The sequence below is a fragment of the Eumetopias jubatus genome, unplaced genomic scaffold, assembly GCF_037043125.1.
Source record: "Eumetopias jubatus isolate StellerSeaLion01/CBP00866 unplaced genomic scaffold, mEumJub1_p1.0 scaffold_16, whole genome shotgun sequence".
In the NCBI taxonomy this organism is placed as follows: Eukaryota; Metazoa; Chordata; class Mammalia; order Carnivora; family Otariidae; genus Eumetopias; species Eumetopias jubatus.
This window is the reverse complement of record NW_028274822.1, coordinates 58,337,375-58,357,038: the sequence shown is the minus strand read 5'-3', so window position 1 is coordinate 58,357,038 and position 19,664 is coordinate 58,337,375. Positions and strand designations below refer to the sequence as shown.

Genomic DNA, 19,664 nt, shown 5'->3' with positions numbered 1-19,664 from the left:
CACTTGACTTGAATTAGTAGCATTGCTGAGATGAGAATTTGGGTTTTCCTGGGGCCTCCCCTAGGGCGGGGACGAGAGAGGGCAGCAGGCATGGTCCTTTCTCCACAGAAGCCAAGGTGCTACCTGCTGATGGTTTTGGGAGTTTGCACCTGGCCAAACAGGCATCCGCTTCCCAAATTCCCCGAGCAGCACCGTGCTTCTTGGAAACATCAAGCAGGACACATGTATCTGGGGGAAGCAGATGCCCTGGGAGAGTGACTTGTGCAGAGGAGGATGTGTCCCAGGAGTGGGTCGGCATCGGTGACTATCATTACCCAGCCTGGGGCACGGCTGGGGTGACTGGGACCGTGGCTACTCCCTCAACATTAGCTCGAATCTCCACTCTTTCTTTAGTCCCTTTCTTATATTTTAAATTTGAAGCCCACTGCCACAGGCCGTGGGCCGGGGCGCGCAGGCTTTCCAGGAGTGGCGTGGGCACCAGCAGTGTCTTCCTCCTTCTCCCCACTCCAGGCCATTCTCCCAGCCTTGGGATCCGTTCCCACCGTTTCCTTCAGATCCTTCTTCCACTAGCAGAGAAGTACAAACACCTAATCTGAAAGCTTCCTCCTTTAAGCTATTCTATGCGCAAGCCGCAGGGGTTGGCATTTTAATAGCTGCACACAAGAAAGAGATCTGAAATACTCTAAGAAAATAACTGCACGTAGTCCTTTGTTTCTCCGCTCCTCCGTCCTCATCTCAGATATGGCCACCAGAATTAAACACAATATTCTGGATGTCAAACTAAAACTCACAGCTTTGGTAAATATTAGGTGATTAAGCTATTTATAAAATCTATAATTTGAAAATCTGGCATTTCGGGTGCTATGATCATTCCCTCCCCGCGAAGACTAAGTGCTTAACCATGTGGAAGGCACTGCCAAGAACGGAAATGAATAAGGATGTTCACTTGTGAGTTTCAAGTCTTTCCACGTTGCCTGTGTGTGGAAATGAAGTCTCCCTGTGAAAAGCCAAGTGAGAGAGGAAGAGGGACAAAAGCCCTTGCAAGCAAAGCGATTCCATTATGATCCTGAAGACGAGTCTCTCCCCCCACCCCCCCCATGAATCAGCATCACCGCCAACTACGTCCCTTAAGCGGGAAAATGCCCCATTCCGCAGGACGGGGGGCGGAGAGCGGGGCTTACCAGGAGGTCCACCATGTTGGGCTTGTTGTTCCTCAGCGTCTTCACCGCGTGGAAGACGTCCACCGTCCTCTGGTGCCGGAGCATCTCACAGACGATGCTGATGGCGCAGAACGTCCCACTACGGCCTCCCCCGTTCCTGTAGGAAGAGAAATCAGACAGTTGCGTTTGCCCTCACACTGCCTGCTCACGTGCCACCTGAGCCCTGGACAACAGGTCACGGTGAGGGCCTCAGAGGCCAGGGGAATGCTGCCCCCGGCCCGATTCTTTCAATTAGAGCAAATGGTGTTAATGAGCCTCAGTGCTGGGCCCGTGGGTCACCTCGTTGGAGGCGACGATCAACTGGCACGTTCTGCTCTCCTAGCTTGGCCTCCGCCCTGGATTATATAATCTGATATAGCATGCTATCAGTTTTTAGTCAAAGGGTCCATTCCGGAAAATTTCCAGTGATCAAACACCTCATCTAGTATCTGCCACCAAAACCAGTGATGAGTGTTGGTTATGTTCCAAGATGGACTTGGCCTTAAAAAAAATCCATTAGTGTTTCATTATTTATCTCTAAAACATAAGGGCTCTTTCTGATAAAACTTTTCATTTTGAGCTAATTTTAGATGTACAGAATCATTGCAAACACAGCATGGTGAGTTCCCTGGCATACCCACCTCCCCGAGGCGAACATCTTATAGTCATAGTAAGTGACCGGAACCAGGAAATTAACACTGGTGCAGTAATAGTGTTAACTAAACTACAGGTCTTAGTCAAATGTCACCAGTCAAATGTCACCAATGTCCTTTTTTTGGTCCAGGATCCAATCCCAGACCCCGCTTTGCACTGACTTGTCCTGGCTCTTTAGTCTCCTCCATCTGGGACAGGTCCTCAGCCTTTCCTTGTTTTTCTTGACCTTGACACTTTTGAAGAGTACTGATCAGTTAATTTGTAGAATACAAAATATAGAATGTAGATGTAGAAAGTGGCCATGGTTTTAATCTATAAGTTCCTCTTTGCTCTTTTTCTCTTAGCAATTTATTTGTTGAAGTAATGGGGTCTTCTTTCCTGGAGAGAGCCCCACATCCTGGGTTGTTCTCATTCATTCCATTTCTGTGACTCATTTAGCATGTTTCTCTCTAATCCTTATTTCCTATATATTGGGAGTTAGCTCCACAGCTTCATAAGAATTACATGTTTTTAAAGACAAGGATACCTTACAAGTATACTTTCATTAGGAAGCCGGCACAAAATATCAAGTTGTCCCTTGTTTTGTGATTTTAAGATTGATCATTGTGTCAGAATGCCAGCTTGATCAGTTTATTATTAAGCCCCAAATCAGTTTTTTAAATAAAGCATAATGGAACTACAATTAAGCTCACAAATGGTAAGTATATATCTCAGTTAATTTCCAAATGCATGTGCCACATAACCACCATTCAGATCACGATGCAGACCATGATGAGCCCCCCCTAGGCCTCCCTCAGACTTCTTCCTCATCAATACCATCAGTAACTCAAAGATGAGCTCTGTTTTCATTTTTAGCGTCATAAATTTCTTTGGTCTGTTTTTGAATTTTGTATAAATGGAATCATTTGGTACATACTCTTTTGCATCTGGCTTATTTCACTTAATATTATCTGTGTGAGAATCATCCATCTTGTATCTATGGTTTGTTCTTTTTTTTTTTTTTTAAGATTTTATTTGACAGAGAGAAAGACAGCCAGAGAGGGAACATAAGCAGGGGGAGTGGGAGAGGGAGAAGCAGGCTTCCCGCGGAGCAGGGAGCCTGATGCGGGGCTTGATCCCAGGCCCCTAGGATCATGACCTGAGCCGAAGGCAGACACCTAACGACTGAGCCACCCCGGCGCCCCTATGGTTTGTTCTTTTATATTGCTCACAATAATCCCATTGACTGGATATACTACTGTAAAATTTATCTATCTACCAGCTGAGGAATATTTGGGCTGTTTCTAGTTTTCAGTGTTATGAGTAAACCTGCTATAAAAATGTCTCCTGGTGCATATAGGACTCACTTCTGTAGTCATGTACCTGGGAGAGGAAGAGCTCAGAGAATATATTTATATTTAGCATTTGTTGTTGTTGTCAGACAGACCCTGTCTGTCTGTGGCAGTACCATATTTACTTCCTGTCAGCAGGTACGGGAGTTCCAGTTACTCTGCAGCTTCACCAACACTTGGTATTTTCATTTATTTGTTTGTCTTTTAAATTTCACCCATTCTGGTGAGTGTGTAGGGGGCATCTGATCCTGGTTTTAGTGTGTATTATCCTGAAAATGAATAATGCTGAGTACCTTTTCTGCGTTTATGGGCCACGTACATCTTCTTTGTTTAAAAAATGAAGTTCTTGTCAAGTCTATTGCTCAAACAACTGGGTCGATCTTTTCTTGTTGGCTTGCAGTAGTTAGGCATTCTGGCCATTGAGTCCTTTGTCAAATGCACGTATCACAAAATTCTTTCCCCATTCTGTGTCTTGCTCTTTCACTCTCCTTCATGTCTTTTGATGAACAGAAGTGCTTAACTCTAATGAAATCCTATTTTTCAATATTTTCTTTTGTGGCTAGCGTTCTGTGTCTTGGGTGACATCATCTTTGGTTACCTCATGGTCATGAAGGTTTTCTCCTGGAGGCTTCATTGTCTTCCTTTTCACATTTGGGCCCATGATCCATCTGGAAATGATTTCTGTATGCAGCATGAGGAGGGAGACCAGGTGGGCGGGCTGTCTTTTCCTGCTGCCCGCCCTGCAGGAGGTGTGTTGCTATGGGGCCTTTGTTGTAAATCAGGTGAACTTGAGGTGTGGCTCCATTTCTGGATTTTCTCTTCTGCTCCATTAGCCTACTTTCTGTCTTCGCACTGATACCACACTGCTTTCCCCCCACCAGCTTTTCACCTGATGCTTTCAGCAGCTGTTGATTAACATTGTCTACATCCATTATCCTCATCAAGGGTTGCAAAATGGTGATCTCTTACTTCTATCCACTTCTTCTGGTTTTATGAGCTGGAAGACGTATAAAGAAAAAAAAACCCTATTTGCTCACCGTGAATGTACGTTTGGCTCAAGGAACCATTCCATTTACAGAACCTGGAGGCCTGTCTCTGGCAGGGACTGCTCCGCCACAACCATTAGGTGGCACTATGCTATGCTGAATATAATGTTCTTACCTCAGAAATGAACAGCAGAGAGCTTCTGTGGTTCCATGCATTCTTTCCTGGCCTATGTTGGAGGATACGAATTCAACCTAACTTTGTTTCTCACAACTAGAAAATCTTCAATTTAGACTTATATTTATAAATTTAGATTTATGTTTATTTTAGATTATATATATATATTTATAAATCTAAACAATAAACACTCTTACCAGACACAGGTCTCATGCCCACCCTGATGCCAAGAGAGCAAGAGGCAGCCCCATGGGAACCATGGGGACTTCAGAATTGGGGAAAATGTTTCCCAAGGAAAGATCAAGTTTCTTGTACCAGAAGAGGGGTGGGGTGCTGGGCTGGCAAGAGGGCAGAAACAACGGATGCACACCACTGTCCACTCTAGAGAACAGCCCACTGTAGACATCACATGGAATGGTAATGTAATGGCTTAGTTCTGGGGTCACAGCTGGGTCTTGGGAGAGTATAGTTGTGGTTGTCTATGAGGTACGGTGATTTAAGTGGTCTCTGTATCTTCCCCTCAGGCCTGTCCTGGTGCCTCAACTTCCCCCAGTGTGACTCAGTCCTTTGGGTTACAGCACTGGCCCTTGTTAGGAAGCTACCAATGAAAGGGGGGGGGGCACATGCATGCATCACATTCCTAGTTCCAGATGCTGGCAGACTCCAAACACAGAAATGGGTATTTGCAGAGTGTTTTTAGTTTTTTTCAAAAGACCTACCAGATACAGTACAAACCCTAACTAAAATGTCAATTTCCCTTGCTGGGACTCTATCAGCTCACACTGGTGACCCACCCCTCCGCCCCGGTTGTATTCTGATCAGAAGTGATATTGGCACTTAAGAGAAATAAAAATGGGGATGTGCACTGCTAATCTTCTTTGACACTTTCTTGGTAGAGATGTTTTTAATGAACTGGGTCTCTGAGAAGGAAGGGACGAGTAGTAAATGCTGAGGACAAAGGACTGGGGCCTCTGGTTGAGGCTAAGTGTGAATGGGTTCCTAAGACTCTTTTCAAGAGAATGTCAGTTTCTGTAGGACGAGACACTGCCACCTTTTGACTCCTGGGAGGCAGAGCAGAGTTCTAGGGTATCACAGACCCTCCTGGGCCCCTGGGTGGGTGGCATCGCGTGAGGCATGGGCACCAAGGGGAGAAATCCAGGTCCTTAGGCAAGCTTATCATTTTAACTAGGGTTGGTCTGCCCAGAGTTAAACCTTATTTTCCCTTCAACTTGGGAGAGATCTCACTGTGTGCTAATGAAACTCCACTGAAAAGAGACATAAGCTTATACTTGAAGTTCCACAAGTTCTCTAAACATCTTCCCTAACTGTCATGACTTTCTAATTGCTTGCTCCATTAAGCCAATCCCAGCTGGCTGATTAGCTACATATCATCACCAATGAGCAAATGCAGGTGAAAATGCTCTGAAAAGTGTGGCTGTCTCTATTCAGGGGCTCTCAGCCTTAGCCACACATTGAAATAATCTAGGAGTTTGAAAAAACAACGATGTCTGGGGCCCATCCTCAGGGATTTTGATTTAATTGCTTTGGGTGTGGCCTGGGCATGGTTTTTGTTTTTTGTTGTTGTTGCTTTAAAAATCTCCCCAAATGACCCTCAATGTGCAGCCACAATTGGGAATCATTGCTCTGTAGCAGAGGTTTTCCCATTTGAGCGCCTTCTAGATCTTCTGGCCTACAGACCACACTTCGGAGATACTGGTTCTAACCAAATCTTCCCTATACATGTACTTTCCCAGGCAAAAACCGACACAAACAAACACAATTCTCTTAAAAGACAATTCCTTTGAAAGACAGTTCCTTTGAAACTTCTAACATGATTTCCTATAGGATCACCAACTAGTGTGATGGTAAAGATGCTATCACCAGCTTTGCCAAACCAGGAGAGGGTCCTGATTTGCAGCATTTGCTGATGTGGGTGATGTAAATGCTTCCACTGGGGATGACTTGGAGTTACCAATGGTTTAAGAACCAGCTCAGAAAATTCCCCTAAACTTAACCCTTGGCTCTCAGGAGCTGGTAGGAGCCCAATGAACCCACTCAGGTGTTTTTTTTTTGGGGGTGGGGGGAAGGACAATCACAAGGTCAGGGCTTATTTATATAGCAGTGATACCCCATCCGAATGCAAAATGTGCATATCTTGTTTTCTGCAAAGCAAACCAAATCCTTAACGAGGAGACAGATCATCTGCATTCACCCAGACCACTGATTTCATCTGCATTCACCCAGACCACTGATTTCGTCTCCATTCATAGAGAGACAAGGGGTAGTAAACCAGGGGGGACAGCAGAGCGTTGGCCTGGCCCTTCTGAGGTGCAGAGCTCCCCTTAGCACTTACAAGCAGTGCACAACTGTGCGGCCTTCACCACCGTTGTATTCTTCCTGCCACTTATCCACTTGGCGAATAAGCTTCAAGAAGGAGCGCTTGGATACCGGTGTGTCCCTGTACATGGGCCAGCCCAGGAACTGGAATTGCTGCACCATCCGATATCCATCTTGGGGCTAGAAGGAATCAGGCAACAATCAGGGAGTGGAAAGAAAACAGGCACTGTTTACTTGTGGAATACCAGCAGGCTGAGTCCACCTGCTTGGACTTCTCAGCAGAGTAGTACATTACTAAAAAAGAGGCCTGCCTATAAATACCGAAGGAAGCTTCCACTGGCCTGAAGACTTACGAGTTTTAATCCGGAGCTGTTATTAAAAAAACCAGGGGTTTTAAATGACAGGCCAGACAAATAAAAGTGAAGCAGAATGCTTACAGTTTTGCAAAAGCCAAGTGACAAATAACACACAACGTGAGCACTGACCACGTTGTGCAGTAAGGGGTAAAACGGGTTTCCTTTAATTGCAGGAATTTAAGGGTAAGAAATAAATTATAATCCAGAGACGTTTGTGAGCTCAGGTTACATGGCGTTTGTTGTGAGCACAACATGGGTTTGCATGTGGGAATCTTGCTAAGATGTCAGTGGTCAATTAATCTTTACCTACGATTGGAATTGAAGTATTCAAAGAAAGTGTTAGAAAAGTGGCAACAGTTTTAATCTGGCTGCAGCTAAATCACTTGGATCAAGTTTCCCGTGGCCTTTGGCACCTTTGACGTGGGTGATCGCTCTTACTCTCTGACACTTTCTTCCCCAGCTGTTCCTTTTCCACTCTCTGCCCTCTGTCTGGGCCTCCCTTTCTCCCAGACCTCTTGCTGATGGAAGCCCAGGCTCAGTGCTCGGGCCCCCTCTCTCTCTGACCTGATGAGCTCACTCAGTCTCATGGCTTTCAAGACTCCAGTAAGTCATCAGTTTACATCTCCAGGGTGGGCCTCTTCTGAGTTCCCCCTCCATAGATCCAGGCCTACTTGATATGTCCGCTTAGGTTTTTAACAGTCATCTCAAACCCAGCCCGTTTCCTGGCCTTCTCTCCAATGCATGCCCTCAACCCCAAACAGTTCCATTATACCCACAGCCTTCCCTAACTCGATTAATGTCAATTCCATTGGTCCATTTCTCAGGACCTGCATCTTGAGACCCACCCCCTACTCCCTGGGTTCTAGCCTATTCCCAAATCCTGTTGGCTCTGTCATAAGAATATAACAGCGTCTCTGCCTCATGTACCTCCAACTGCTGCCACTGCATCCTCCTGTTGTCACTTCTCACTTGGATTATAATGGCCTCCTGACTGATCTGTTCTCAACCCAGAAGGTACAGTGCCCCTTTTTAATCATGTGATTCTTCTCTACTCAACCCTGTATCTGCTTCTCATTTCCTTTATAGCAAAAGCCCAAATCCTGGCAGTGGCCTGGAGGTCCTACACAGTCTCTGTCCCCTAACCCCCCAAACCTTGGCCACTTTCCCTTTAGGTAGACAACTCTATTAGCTACTCTCACCTTCACTTACTGTGCTCTAGCCACATCAGCCTTCTCACTGTTTCTGGACCTCACCAGAGAAGGCCCTACCTCAGGGCCTTTGTATTGACCATTGTTTCTGCCGGCAAAGCTGTCTCCATAGAGCGCTGCATGGCTGCTCCCTCACTTCGATTGGGTCTTTGCTCACACGGACATCTAGTTAAGACAGGGACTTGTTCTCCCTTCTCTTCATGGTCTTAGTGCTTTTGACCTCCCCACTTTTTTCCTTAAAGCATTTATTGCTTCTAACATACTCTATCTATTATAATATCTGTTATATCTATTATTCATTGTCTGTTTTCTCCCATTAGAATGTGAGCTCCATGAGGTCAGGGAGCTTTGTTTTGTTCACAAACACCCAGAATGTATTCCAAACTTCTAACCGGTAGGGACTGACACAGAGCGGGCACTCTAGATGTTCGGTGAATGAGAAAATAATGAAACCAGAACATAAGTGACATTGGCTGTGATTCTTACTCTGGCTGCATTATAAATACGGAATATCCTGCTGATGATGTCTTCTTCTAAGTCAGCAGAAACAAATTCCACTTGGATGGGGCCATGTCTGTGAACTCCGTTCTCTGGCCAGTACTGCGGACACAACTGAATTCAAAACACAGAAACGTGAGGTTAATCATAGGAATAAATTGACTCCTGGGCACCTGGATGGCTCAGTCGTTAAGCGTCTGCCTTCGGCTGAGGTCATGATCCCAGGGTCCTGGGATCCAGCCCCACCATCGGGCTCCCTGCTCCGCAGGAAGCCTGCTTCTCCCTCTCCCACTCCCCCCTGCTTGTGTTCCCTCTCTCACTGTGTCTCTCTCTGTCAAATAAATAAAATCTTAAAAAAAAAAAGAAATAAATTGACTCCTAACGGTTTGGATGAGGTCACTATTGACATTCAGTAAGTCTTAATACTTCCTTGATTCACTTCATTTTCTTTCCTCTCTCTCTTTTCCTCCCAGCAAGTAGGCTTAAGGACTTTCTTGTTGGCTGATTCCTCAGCTCCACCTGTCTTTCTAGTACTTTTTTCTTCATTTCCTCAGAAAGCATCTTTAAGCCACGAGCCATTCTGCTTTCCAAGGAGGCCATGTGGATGCTGTTCAATGCATCCCTTTGTAAGATCCCTTCTGCATGCCTTTATCTGGCCCTGGGGAGATGCCACTGGCTGCCATTACAAGAGCTAAGATACCTGAGGATGGTGCACGTACCTACTGATACCCAAATCTCCATCCTCCCCCACGTGGGCTTGCTTTGTAATTTGTAATCACTTTTGGGAATAGGGCCATTCAGTGACAAGATACTGGTAACAGTGTTGGGTTGCATTTTCATGATCTGGTCCAAATCCTCCCAGCTGAGATCTAGGAAACCTGATGTAATAAGAGTAAATGCTTTGCTGTTTTGCCTGGAGGCAGTTTTAATTAAAATCACAATTTCAAGTGCCAAGTATTTTTGATACCGGGTAACCAGAACTTTGTGTGAACGTGATGCTGGAAAGGGTGGCTTATGAAAGAGGCACCTGTGTTTGCTACCACCCCACAGAAATACTAAACTTGCAGATAGGTGGGGAGAACCCCCAGGACTTTTCCTTCTCACAGACTTTTCCTAAAGCCCTGAGATGCTAATAGGGCTTTAAGGTCTGAAATTAAACTTCTTTTGGGACTTGGTATCCAATGATGTTTTTGGGAGTAGAGTTTAATTTTTATCTTTCTGATTTACCCAAGGGACAAATGGCTTGTGGGGGGCCAAGAGGGAATTACTTCATTATCTTATAACTGGTTTCTGTTGGGCCAAGAGCAGATGAAAAACCTATCTCATTTTAAGCAGAATGATGTACCACAAAAGGCGAATCCACCTGTCGAATTTCCTTTTTTTATGACTTTTATTTTCCAAAGTATCTAAAATCTTACCGTCAAAGGTTGTAAAGGCTGATTTATATCCAAGATTGCAAGATAGTTTTCAGCCAACAGCGGGTCAACTGAAATGGCAATCTCTATTACACAGAAGTTGAAGGTTTGAACTTTACGATCAAGAATGAGGGTGGAATAACTAAGGGTACTTTTTATGTTAGCTAAGTCTATAGTATTTTAAAAAATTACATTTATTTATTTTAAAATAATGCTTCCATAAAAATTTCCCTTCCTTACCAGCACTTTCTGGTGACAAGTTCTAAGACTGCCTTGTCAAATGACAGCATGCTGATGTTTATTTTTTCTTGATACCCAAGTGTACCCACTGTGAAAATTAACAGGCATTATGACGGGAAGTCGAGATGGTAAGCCAAGTCCTAACATGCACATTTGAACTGTTCTGCCCACTTCCCTCTACACTGAGCTAGTTGTGCTTTCTGCTTGCTTTCTCAGTTCAAGCCCTGATTAAAGCTCGTCACTTACACCAGAGAAATATGAATGGCCTGGGCCAGCACGTGGTTCTTGGCACACTACATTCTGCACTCAGCCCAAGTAAGCTGTGTAGAAAATGGCTTCAATGGTGCATAACACGTCCATGAACCAGATCTATAAATACTTAAAATAGTTGAGTGCTGTTCTTGTACAACTGCAGAGACTTTAAGTTCAAATGCTCAGTTTAGTGTTCTCTAAATGATCGTGTCCCAGGAGCCTCTTTCTGTCACTCTGAAAATCAGCTCTGTCTGCTGAGTGGAATCGGACTCTTTGTCTCTCCTACCATGGTCGGCCAAGGCTTGGTTTGAATCCAGACAGTTCGGGTTTAGGATGCAGCTTTAGAATTCCAATACTGTTGTTCAAAAAGAACAAAATCACTAATGTCTGATCCACTGATATGAAAAAGGCAGTATATCACTACATTCCAGGATTCACATTAAGGGAAAGGGAATGATTCCGAAGAGGGAATTGTCCTCTAATGGTCTGTGGCTCAAGAATCTTGAATTAGTGAAATTTAACCCATGGCACTGTGAGTCAGAAAATCAGGATCCCTGGTGCTATTTTGAGTTGGGCCTTTGAAGTTCCCTGAACTGTGGTGTCTGCTTGTCTTTAAAAATGGCTGCAATCTCTCTTTCGGAGGGAATCAGTGCGGAAGACTTCTAAAATATTTAAGCTTCTTAAGCAAAAAGGACTAGATGAGGACACGGGTTATCATTATTATCTCATTCACTAGCTTTCAGGCTAGAGCCTTAACAATATTATGTAGGATCTCAAACATAATTAAAAACATTACAGAACTGAAGTGAATGTCCATGGAATTTATGGCAGATTGATGACAATAAAATGGATTTTAGGAAGGAAAAATCTTGTCCAGGCTGGATGCTGAAACACTTCAGACCCCCTTTTTTTCTTTTTAAAACTTGTCTCTACCAGATAGAAAATTAATTCAGTTTCAGAACAAGTTTATTCTTAAAACACAAGAAGTCCACAGTTCCCATAATGCCCTCTTGTCATGGCGGTTAAGCATGCAGCCAGCGTCGCCATCCCCTAATGCAATAAATTCAGCTCCTAAAGGGCCACTGTGCCAATGCCTGTCGACAAGTCCCTTTAGGGGAATGTTTCTAACCCCGTTACTAGTACCCAAGTCATCACAGCCCTATTCTTTCTCTTTTTATGTGTAAGGGCAGCAGCTGGGGGAAAGCCCCATTTATCATTCTGAGCTTGTCTTGTGTTCAAGTCCCGGTTTCATTTCTTTTTACTATCTTTACCAAAGAGTTGACAAAAGTAATCGTTGTCCCTTAAAATCACTTGCCGGTCTCCACTGTCACCCCAGCATGACCCTCTCCACCTGCAGGCTCCAGGTGAGCCGTGCTGGTTGGGCGAGGGGTTGCGTCAGGGGCTGCTCTGCTTTCTTCGGGGCTCCCTGGTTTGCTGGCTCTGTTTGGTGTAGGCGGTGCGACACCCTCATCCCACAGCTCTGACTCTACCCATTACCCTGTATCTCCCTTTAGTTTGTATTTCCATCCTTTGGGAACAGCCAATTTCTGACCCTGTCTTGCCTGTCACTTCCATCAGGTATGATGTCCATCCGTCTTTTTGGTTTCAGATTACTTTCGCCCCCCACCCCTAATTCCATCTGCTTTTTACATTTGCATTTCAACTCCGGCTCCCACTCATCACCTGGCGTTTGTGACCTGGCACAGGGGCCTGCACTTCTTGATGTGCAAGCGGAACAAACCCAGAGTTGACCCTGGGCACGAGTCTCACCTGGGCAGGATCCACATCATTTAGCATAACCACAGATGTGCAGTGATAATCCAGGACCAGTCTCCAGAAATCTTTCACTGTGTTTGGCAAAGGATGCTGGGTGACTATAAAAGCCGAAGGCTGTTTATAGCTCTGCAAACACAAACAAGAAAGATCCAGATATACCCAGGGAAATGGAAAGGGAGGAAGCTTCAGTTATCTTGTACACATGGAAATCTGTGACACGGAACTCTGGGCACATTTAACTGCTGAATCCCAGCACTCCTGTCAACACCAAAACAGACTAAATATAGACTTATCTGCAGAATAATAATGATAAAGTCTTCTCACTTTGACACCCAGAAAACTTAATAAGTAGCTCTTACAAATTTTTTGATATATCTGCTAGAAAGGCAACATCAGCCTTACACGTAAGCATTTTAATGGAGAAAATGTAACTTTACAAAGTATGTACAATGAAAATACTTCTGCTTTTCCTAAAATTTGTTCGAGGGTCACTTCTATGGGTGACAGTGTTACTCATTCCTGCCACAGAAGGATACACATGCTTTTTACAGCTCTGGAGAACTTCAAGTAAATTTAGGCACCTTTTTACTGATACCACACCAACAGAATTCACGTTTCCATATTAGCCCTGAAAATATCCATTTACTTTTCCCATCAATCGAACAAGCAAACGTTCAGTTAGAAGTAAACAGACTGACACGAAGTAATGAGTTGTGTGCTATCTGTCCCGACAGACCATTTTTCCCCCCATGTTAATTACTGCCTAAATGAGGACAGGGGATGAAAATAATGCTGCGAACCATATTATCCCACTTCTCTGCTTTAGTGACTTAATAGCTGTTCTCGCTCACTGGCCAGCGCGTTGAAAATTTCAGCGCTCACAGAGTACCCGGGACATGTTTCATTTATCAATACTTTCCGACTGGTGGTCTCCGGGAGACCGAGATCGTCGGCCTGGACGCAGAAATGTACGTGGAATCGGAAATGCGCTTTGTGGGGACGATGGTTTGCGTCTTAAGAAAAGGAACAGACAAGGGCCGGGGAGCGGAAGGAGAAGCCCCATCTTCCCGGCTGCGGCCCACGAGGAAGGTCTTCCCGGTTCCTCCAGGGCAGGGCGAGCGGGCGGACTTACGTCCATGAGGGCGGCGTTGATGTAGTTGCTACTCTCCCCGTCGATGGTGATGAGGAAGGGCAGGCAGCGGTCCGGCGGCAGGACGTCCATGCAGCGGTTCTTCTCGTGGTTCCGGGGCAGCAGCGCAATGCTGCAGTCTTCCACGCGCAGGGTGGGCGTCACCATGTTCAGGGTCTACAGGACAAGACGCAGACACGCGGGCGAGAGCACGCTGCGCGCCGCCCCGTCTCACCTTCACGCTTGGGCAGCTCTGAGTGTCCTCAGCCGACGACCGGGTGCTCCCCGCCCCCACCTCCGCCTGCTCCCCCTCCCTACCCGGTGCCCTTTTCTCCTCCGTGGATTTCGTCCACAGACGGTGCCCATCAGATATAAGGGCCACCTTGGATCTGGAGGATTGGATTACGTGCCATCTGGTCTGACGAGGGCTGGACATCCGGGTGCGTGGGAGGAAGAGGTTGGCTACAGTATGACGTAGAGTCAGGTACACTTAGACCCACCGCCCAGCTAGTACGGTGAGGGCACCTTGCTTGGTCTGGCTGCGCCCATGTTACACTGTAGGACTGCCTGGTGTCTACCTGCAAGGGGCCTTAGGGGCTCTGCTAGACCAGCTGTTCTCAACCAGGTCCCTTTGCTCCCAAGGGCCCTGGCAATATCTGCACACAGTTTTGACTGTCACTGCTAGTGTGGCGGAGGTCTCCTGGCATCCAGGAAGTAGAAGCCAGGGGGTGCTGCTAAACATCCTACAGGACAGCATCCACAGCCAAGAGTTATCCAGCCCAAAATGTCGGTAATGCTGAGGTTGACAAGCTCTGTGTTGCCTCAGGGGTTCCAGAGCTGACTTCGAGAGACTTCTGAAGAAGCAAAGCCACAGCCAGCTCCCTCTCCCTCTCGCATGACTTACCCGGAACTCCTCTTTAATCTGGCTGGAGTTAGTCTGTGGATCCAGTTTGTTCATGTCATAATACAGAGACCTAACTTGGGAAGCAGGGACCGAGGTGTCACCACAAAGACAGGCTTCCAGGATGGCATCATGGATAAACACATACTGCTCCTGGAGAAGCAGAGGGGACGAGTTAGTGATAGAGAAACGAGGTGCACTGGGAGAACGAGAGAAGGGAAGACAGCCCCCTGCAGACAAGATAATGGGACAGTGGCCCGTCATGGACAATCCATTCTCGCCACAGCGAAACCAGGTGTAAGGACCTGACCGCTGGGAGGTGGGGATCCCGCTACCGGTAGTGCTGATGCCCCCCCGTGGGATGGCTGGCACGTCTCCTGACTGGCCGCAGGTGGCGCACGACAGGAGGAAGAGACACAGGCTCAACGCAGAGAAGCTTGACACAGATAGATGAAAACCACTCAGACACTGATAAATCCCAGCGCAAGCACTGTCATCTACATAGCTGCGGCTTAACTACCTCTGTAATTCTGAGCCCACGAGTTTGGGACTCAATATTCCAGGTGAGGAGAGGAGCACAATCTCATCTCTCTGTCCTGAAAAGAGGCATTTGCTAACCAAGTCAACAGTGCAGAGAACGTCCAGGGAAACTTGACATCCCTATGAAAATAAATATTTCCGAGCACTTAGAACTGCTTCTTTTGAAACATTAATGTGGAAAGAAGGCCCAAAAGTCCTTCTGTGTCCAGAGAAGAGCTCTTATATGTAAGCACTAGTCCGCAGCTTACAAAAGGGCCCTCTCATTCTAAAATGGCACAGATTTTCACTACAATCAATCAGTGAAGTTTTACCATATTTATTATTGATCTTTAATTACATGAGATGCAAAAAGAGTCTCATTACTTTTTACTTTAATTTCTACAAATTATGAGGGCTCTTAATTCTCAAAAACAGCCCAGTCCTAGTAACACCTCAGACACAGAGCAAGTGGGAAAGGGGATGTGGCAACATTTGACTGGCTGTAAAATACATTAAAAAATACATTACTATCATTATCATCTTTAAAGCAAAGAATCCCTACTCTAGAGAAAAAAGAAGATGAAAGCATTTAGAATTTCTGCTATTTTTATTTAGGTTATTTGAAAATGGAATTAGGTTTTTGTAAACTTGAAACTAGTGGCTTTTGTAAACTTGAATGCAAAATCTAAATGGAAGGGATTCTTATTTATTCTTCATTCTGCTTTTTTTTTTTTTAAGATTTTATTTATTTATTTCAGAGAGAGAGAGCACGTGTGCCTGAGCATGAGTGGGGGGGAGGGGCAGAGGAAGAGGAAGCAGATTCCCCACCGAGCAGGGAACCTGACCCAAGGGGGGCTTGATCCCAGGACCTTGAGGTTATGACCTGAGCCGAAGGCAGATGCTTAACCAACTGAGCCACCCAGGTGCCCCTTCATTCTGCTTTATGAATCATTTTTTTCCTAGGTGGTGGGTATAATGCCTACTTAAAACAAGCAAACATTAAGTAAAAATATGAAGTTCCTTGGGGCAGGATGTAATTTTTTTTCCCTCAAACACTTAAATTCCTGACACATTTTGAATTCTAATTTATAGAAGTACTAGTCAGTATGGAGTATTTATACAAAATGCGCAAATTCCCATGATGCCAAGCCAGTGGGCAGAATTTGGAATAAAGTGTACAGAGATTAGCCTTAAGCCACTTGGCAAACACCTGGCTATTCTCAGGAGTCGTCTTGTTCTGGTTACTAGCTAGTTTAAAAGACATAAAAAAAAAAAATAGTACTGAATCCCTGGAAGCTTAATATAGAGACTCTACTGGGGCCCTTGATACAGAAGCATGGGCAAATTTAGGCTCCTGGCTACAGATTCCATTACCTGGGAGACTCCTGGTCTTTTTTGTTTATGAAAGGAGAAGAAAAAGAAGGAAGGGAGGGAAGGTGGGAGGAAGAAGGAAAGAGAGATGCCAGGTTTATCACTTTTTCTTCTGGGGAGTTTTGAAGACAGAATTGTCAGTGTTTCTTCCCCACTTGGCTGTGGGATATGGGGCGCGGGGGTATGGGGGACCAAGACCGAGGATGGGCGGAGAGCAGCAGTACCTCTGTCTGCACCATGTTCACCCTCCGTGACCGCAGCTCCCGCACGCAGTTATAGATGTCAACCACGCCTTCCCTTTCTGCCATGTCCAACATGATATCGATCACGATGAAACAGCCGGTCCTCCCTGCACCAGCACTGGGTGGAAAGAGGGCCCTGTCAGCTGCGGAAAAAGGACCCCTGTGCTTCTCCTTCTTTTACATCTTTGCTATGGTGAGAGTCATACCGCATAAAAGGAACCATTTTGAAGTGTACAGCTCAGTGGCATTTAGGACCTTCACAATGTTGTGCAACCATCACCTCTATCGAGTTCCAAAACACTGTCATCACCCCAAAGGAGCTCCCCTGGACCCCCTGCCCACTGAGAGGCTTCGTTTGAGAGGCTCCAGGCGCTCTGCTTACCTGCAGTGCACCACCAACGGGCCTGCGTTGGGCGGGCTCTTGGATTTGACCTGCCGGACGAACCCCAGCAGCCCTGTGGCATGATAGGGTACCCCGTGATCCGGCCAGCCAGTGAAGTGAAACTGTCTGATCTCGCGGATTTCGTGAACACCTCTCTGCCATCGGTTGGTCAGCAGGTCAAGGAAGAGAACAAAGGAAAATAAATGATAGCAACCAGGAGAACGTCAAGTACCCCTAAGCAGTCAGTAAGCCTAGGGCTAGGAAGCTATGCATTGCTGGGAAGAAGGTCATTCTTAGATTTAACACACACTTGGGAAGCCTTATTCCAGGTAGGAAGATGTTGGTGGGGGTGCAAGGGAGGTGATGTTTGGGGAAAATGCTAATTTGCAGGTGCAACTGCAGCAAATGCATCTCTGATTCCTCGAAATTCCTTTCCACAAAGCAGGCTCTATTAACAGTTTGTGTGTCACTTAGAGCCTGTGCTGTGAAGTGCAAGTCCACAGAGAGAGAGGCACAGAACAGGGACCTGAAGTAATTCAAAGGTGTTTGTGGGCTTGAGACCAGCTACTGAAATGCAGGAGCCTAGTTTAGCTCTTTTGTATCCTGGTACCTTTTTGTACCAGGTACTCGAGCAGAGCGCATGCTGTGGGTGCAGAGAACGTCCCTGGAAGAATGAATGAGGATCACTTTCCAACTAGATAGGCCAGAGAAGGAATTTTCATTTGCACCTCGAGTTTGTTAGGCTTCTCTAATTTGGGTAAACATTTACTCCATTCACCCAATCACCAACCATCAGAGTGAATGCAATGCTTTAGGCATGACTCCAGATGCTAGGGTCACAGAGGTATGAAGACAGTGTTTCCTGTCTTCAAGTGGCCATAATGGTCGGCCTCTGGCAAATAGCCAGGGCCGCAAATGTATCATGTATAAATGTATACCATGGAAATCAAGAGGCATTTTTCCTGGAATTCTATGTTAGATCAGTAACATGCCTCCCTCCTAAACTGAATGGAAGACAGAAGGAAAAAGACTTTTGAAGAATTTTTTTTTTTAAATTTACTCTTGTTTTGAAAATAGTTGATTTATAGCCATCAATTTTTTTTTTCTAACTATGAACCTATGTGTTAAGGCTGTGTTGTAAAACAGAAAGCTGTTTTGAAGAAAACATTACTTCCAGAATCAAGGCTGGTTTGTAAACCTGGGATCAAATTTGACTTTCTCCTTTGTCTTATTTGGTGACCACTTACTGAATACCACCTCTGTGTTGGGCCCTGAGTTTGGTTTTATTTTATCTTAATGTTAAATACCCACTAACCTTGTCACATTCACCATTGGTCATTGTTCATACAAACTTAGTAAGCAAAGAAGAAATTCAGAATTTTTTTAAAGAAACTCAGAATTTTAATGTGCCTAGAAAGACTAGAAAATGCACACAATTACAGATTTTAAGGTAAGACTTGTATGCTGTCAAGGTGTTAATATGTTTTAGTTTAATAACCCACAAATGCTGAAGCTTTATTTCTCTTTGAAATTCATGCTATTCTTTAATGGAGTTTAAGCATTAAGGAATTAAACCATCAGGGATTCAGATATGACAAACCACACTGTCGTCTAGTCTACTAAATATGTTCTGTGACTCCAGAGTAATTCTACTCGGTGGTTAGGAGCCCACATCTCTTATCACTTAAACCATGTTAACATCTTGGCCAGGCCCAAAGTCTCCACCAGAAGACAAATGGTTGAGCCTGTATCACCCTACAGCCCACTAGAGAGCCCCCCTGAGCTTTACATATGATGACTGGGGCAGGGGTGGCTCCATGAAGTGGGAAAGCCTATAATAAATATTTATTTATTCCCAAGAGGACCAAAGGGTATTTGTTTCTCCCATATACTGTTGTTGCTTTTTTTTTTTAATTTTATTTTTTTGAGATCTTTGCTTCCTAGCTTTGCTAGATTTTATCTCCAGCATCCTCCAAATCCGGAACTCCAGCCATCAGGAGATGGGCCCCCAACTGATCTCTCTTAAGACTCATTTTCTGAGCAAGGTAAATGTCAGTTTGTGGCATGCAGAAAATGTTTTCCTAAAATAAGCCTGTACCATCTAAATATGTTCGCTGTTGACAAGATTAGCAAAGGCAATTGCTTTTGAGCCAACTCTCATTCTTGTTCGTCAATGTGGCAATTTCTCCTTTTGCTGTTCTGTAATATATTTTGGGGGAAAATCATCCTGTGATCACTGATTGCAGCCCAAATATCCCAACTGGATATCAACTATATTTTTTGTTTCCTTTTCATTGTAACAAGTATTAATGCTACATAAAAAGGAGATATTTACTTCATTTTTCCATGTAAATACAATAGGAAGGAAGAAGCCAAGATAATAGTGCCCAGCTCAAAGTGGGTGCTTAATTAAATATTCGTGGAATGAATCAATCACCAACTACAGGTTCTGCCCTTATTGGAATATGGGACCATATTCCCACTGCCTTCTCTGAGGCACCTCCTGTGGAGAGAGATTTTGGTGGCCATTGTCAACTTCCTTTCTGCTATGACAGTCAGGGATCAATTCACCAGGAAGCCTAGGTCCATGGAGACCTTTTGAGCTCCACCCCCCACCCCCCCAACCCCCTACCCCCCTGCCCCAACACGTGTGATGGCAACTTTGTTATTTAAAATCATTTGCAGGAGAAAGG

General features: G+C 45.1%; 1 protein-coding gene across 1 annotated transcript in view; it reads right to left on the bottom strand.

The window, feature by feature from the left end:
• The window catches only part of PTPRM (protein tyrosine phosphatase receptor type M), an 824,025-nt gene that overhangs the window by 7,457 nt on the left and 796,904 nt on the right, over window positions 1-19,664 (bottom strand). The window contains exons 23-30 of the mRNA XM_028123955.2: window positions 16,972-17,126; window positions 16,572-16,707; window positions 14,461-14,610; window positions 13,560-13,733; window positions 12,422-12,553; window positions 8,733-8,858; window positions 6,699-6,862; window positions 1,182-1,317 (exon numbers count right to left, since the gene is read on the bottom strand). Coding sequence (XP_027979756.1) covers window positions 1,182-1,317; window positions 6,699-6,862; window positions 8,733-8,858; window positions 12,422-12,553; window positions 13,560-13,733; window positions 14,461-14,610; window positions 16,572-16,707; window positions 16,972-17,126 — 1,173 coding nt within the window. The remainder of the gene's footprint in view (window positions 1-1,181; window positions 1,318-6,698; window positions 6,863-8,732; window positions 8,859-12,421; window positions 12,554-13,559; window positions 13,734-14,460; window positions 14,611-16,571; window positions 16,708-16,971; window positions 17,127-19,664) is intronic.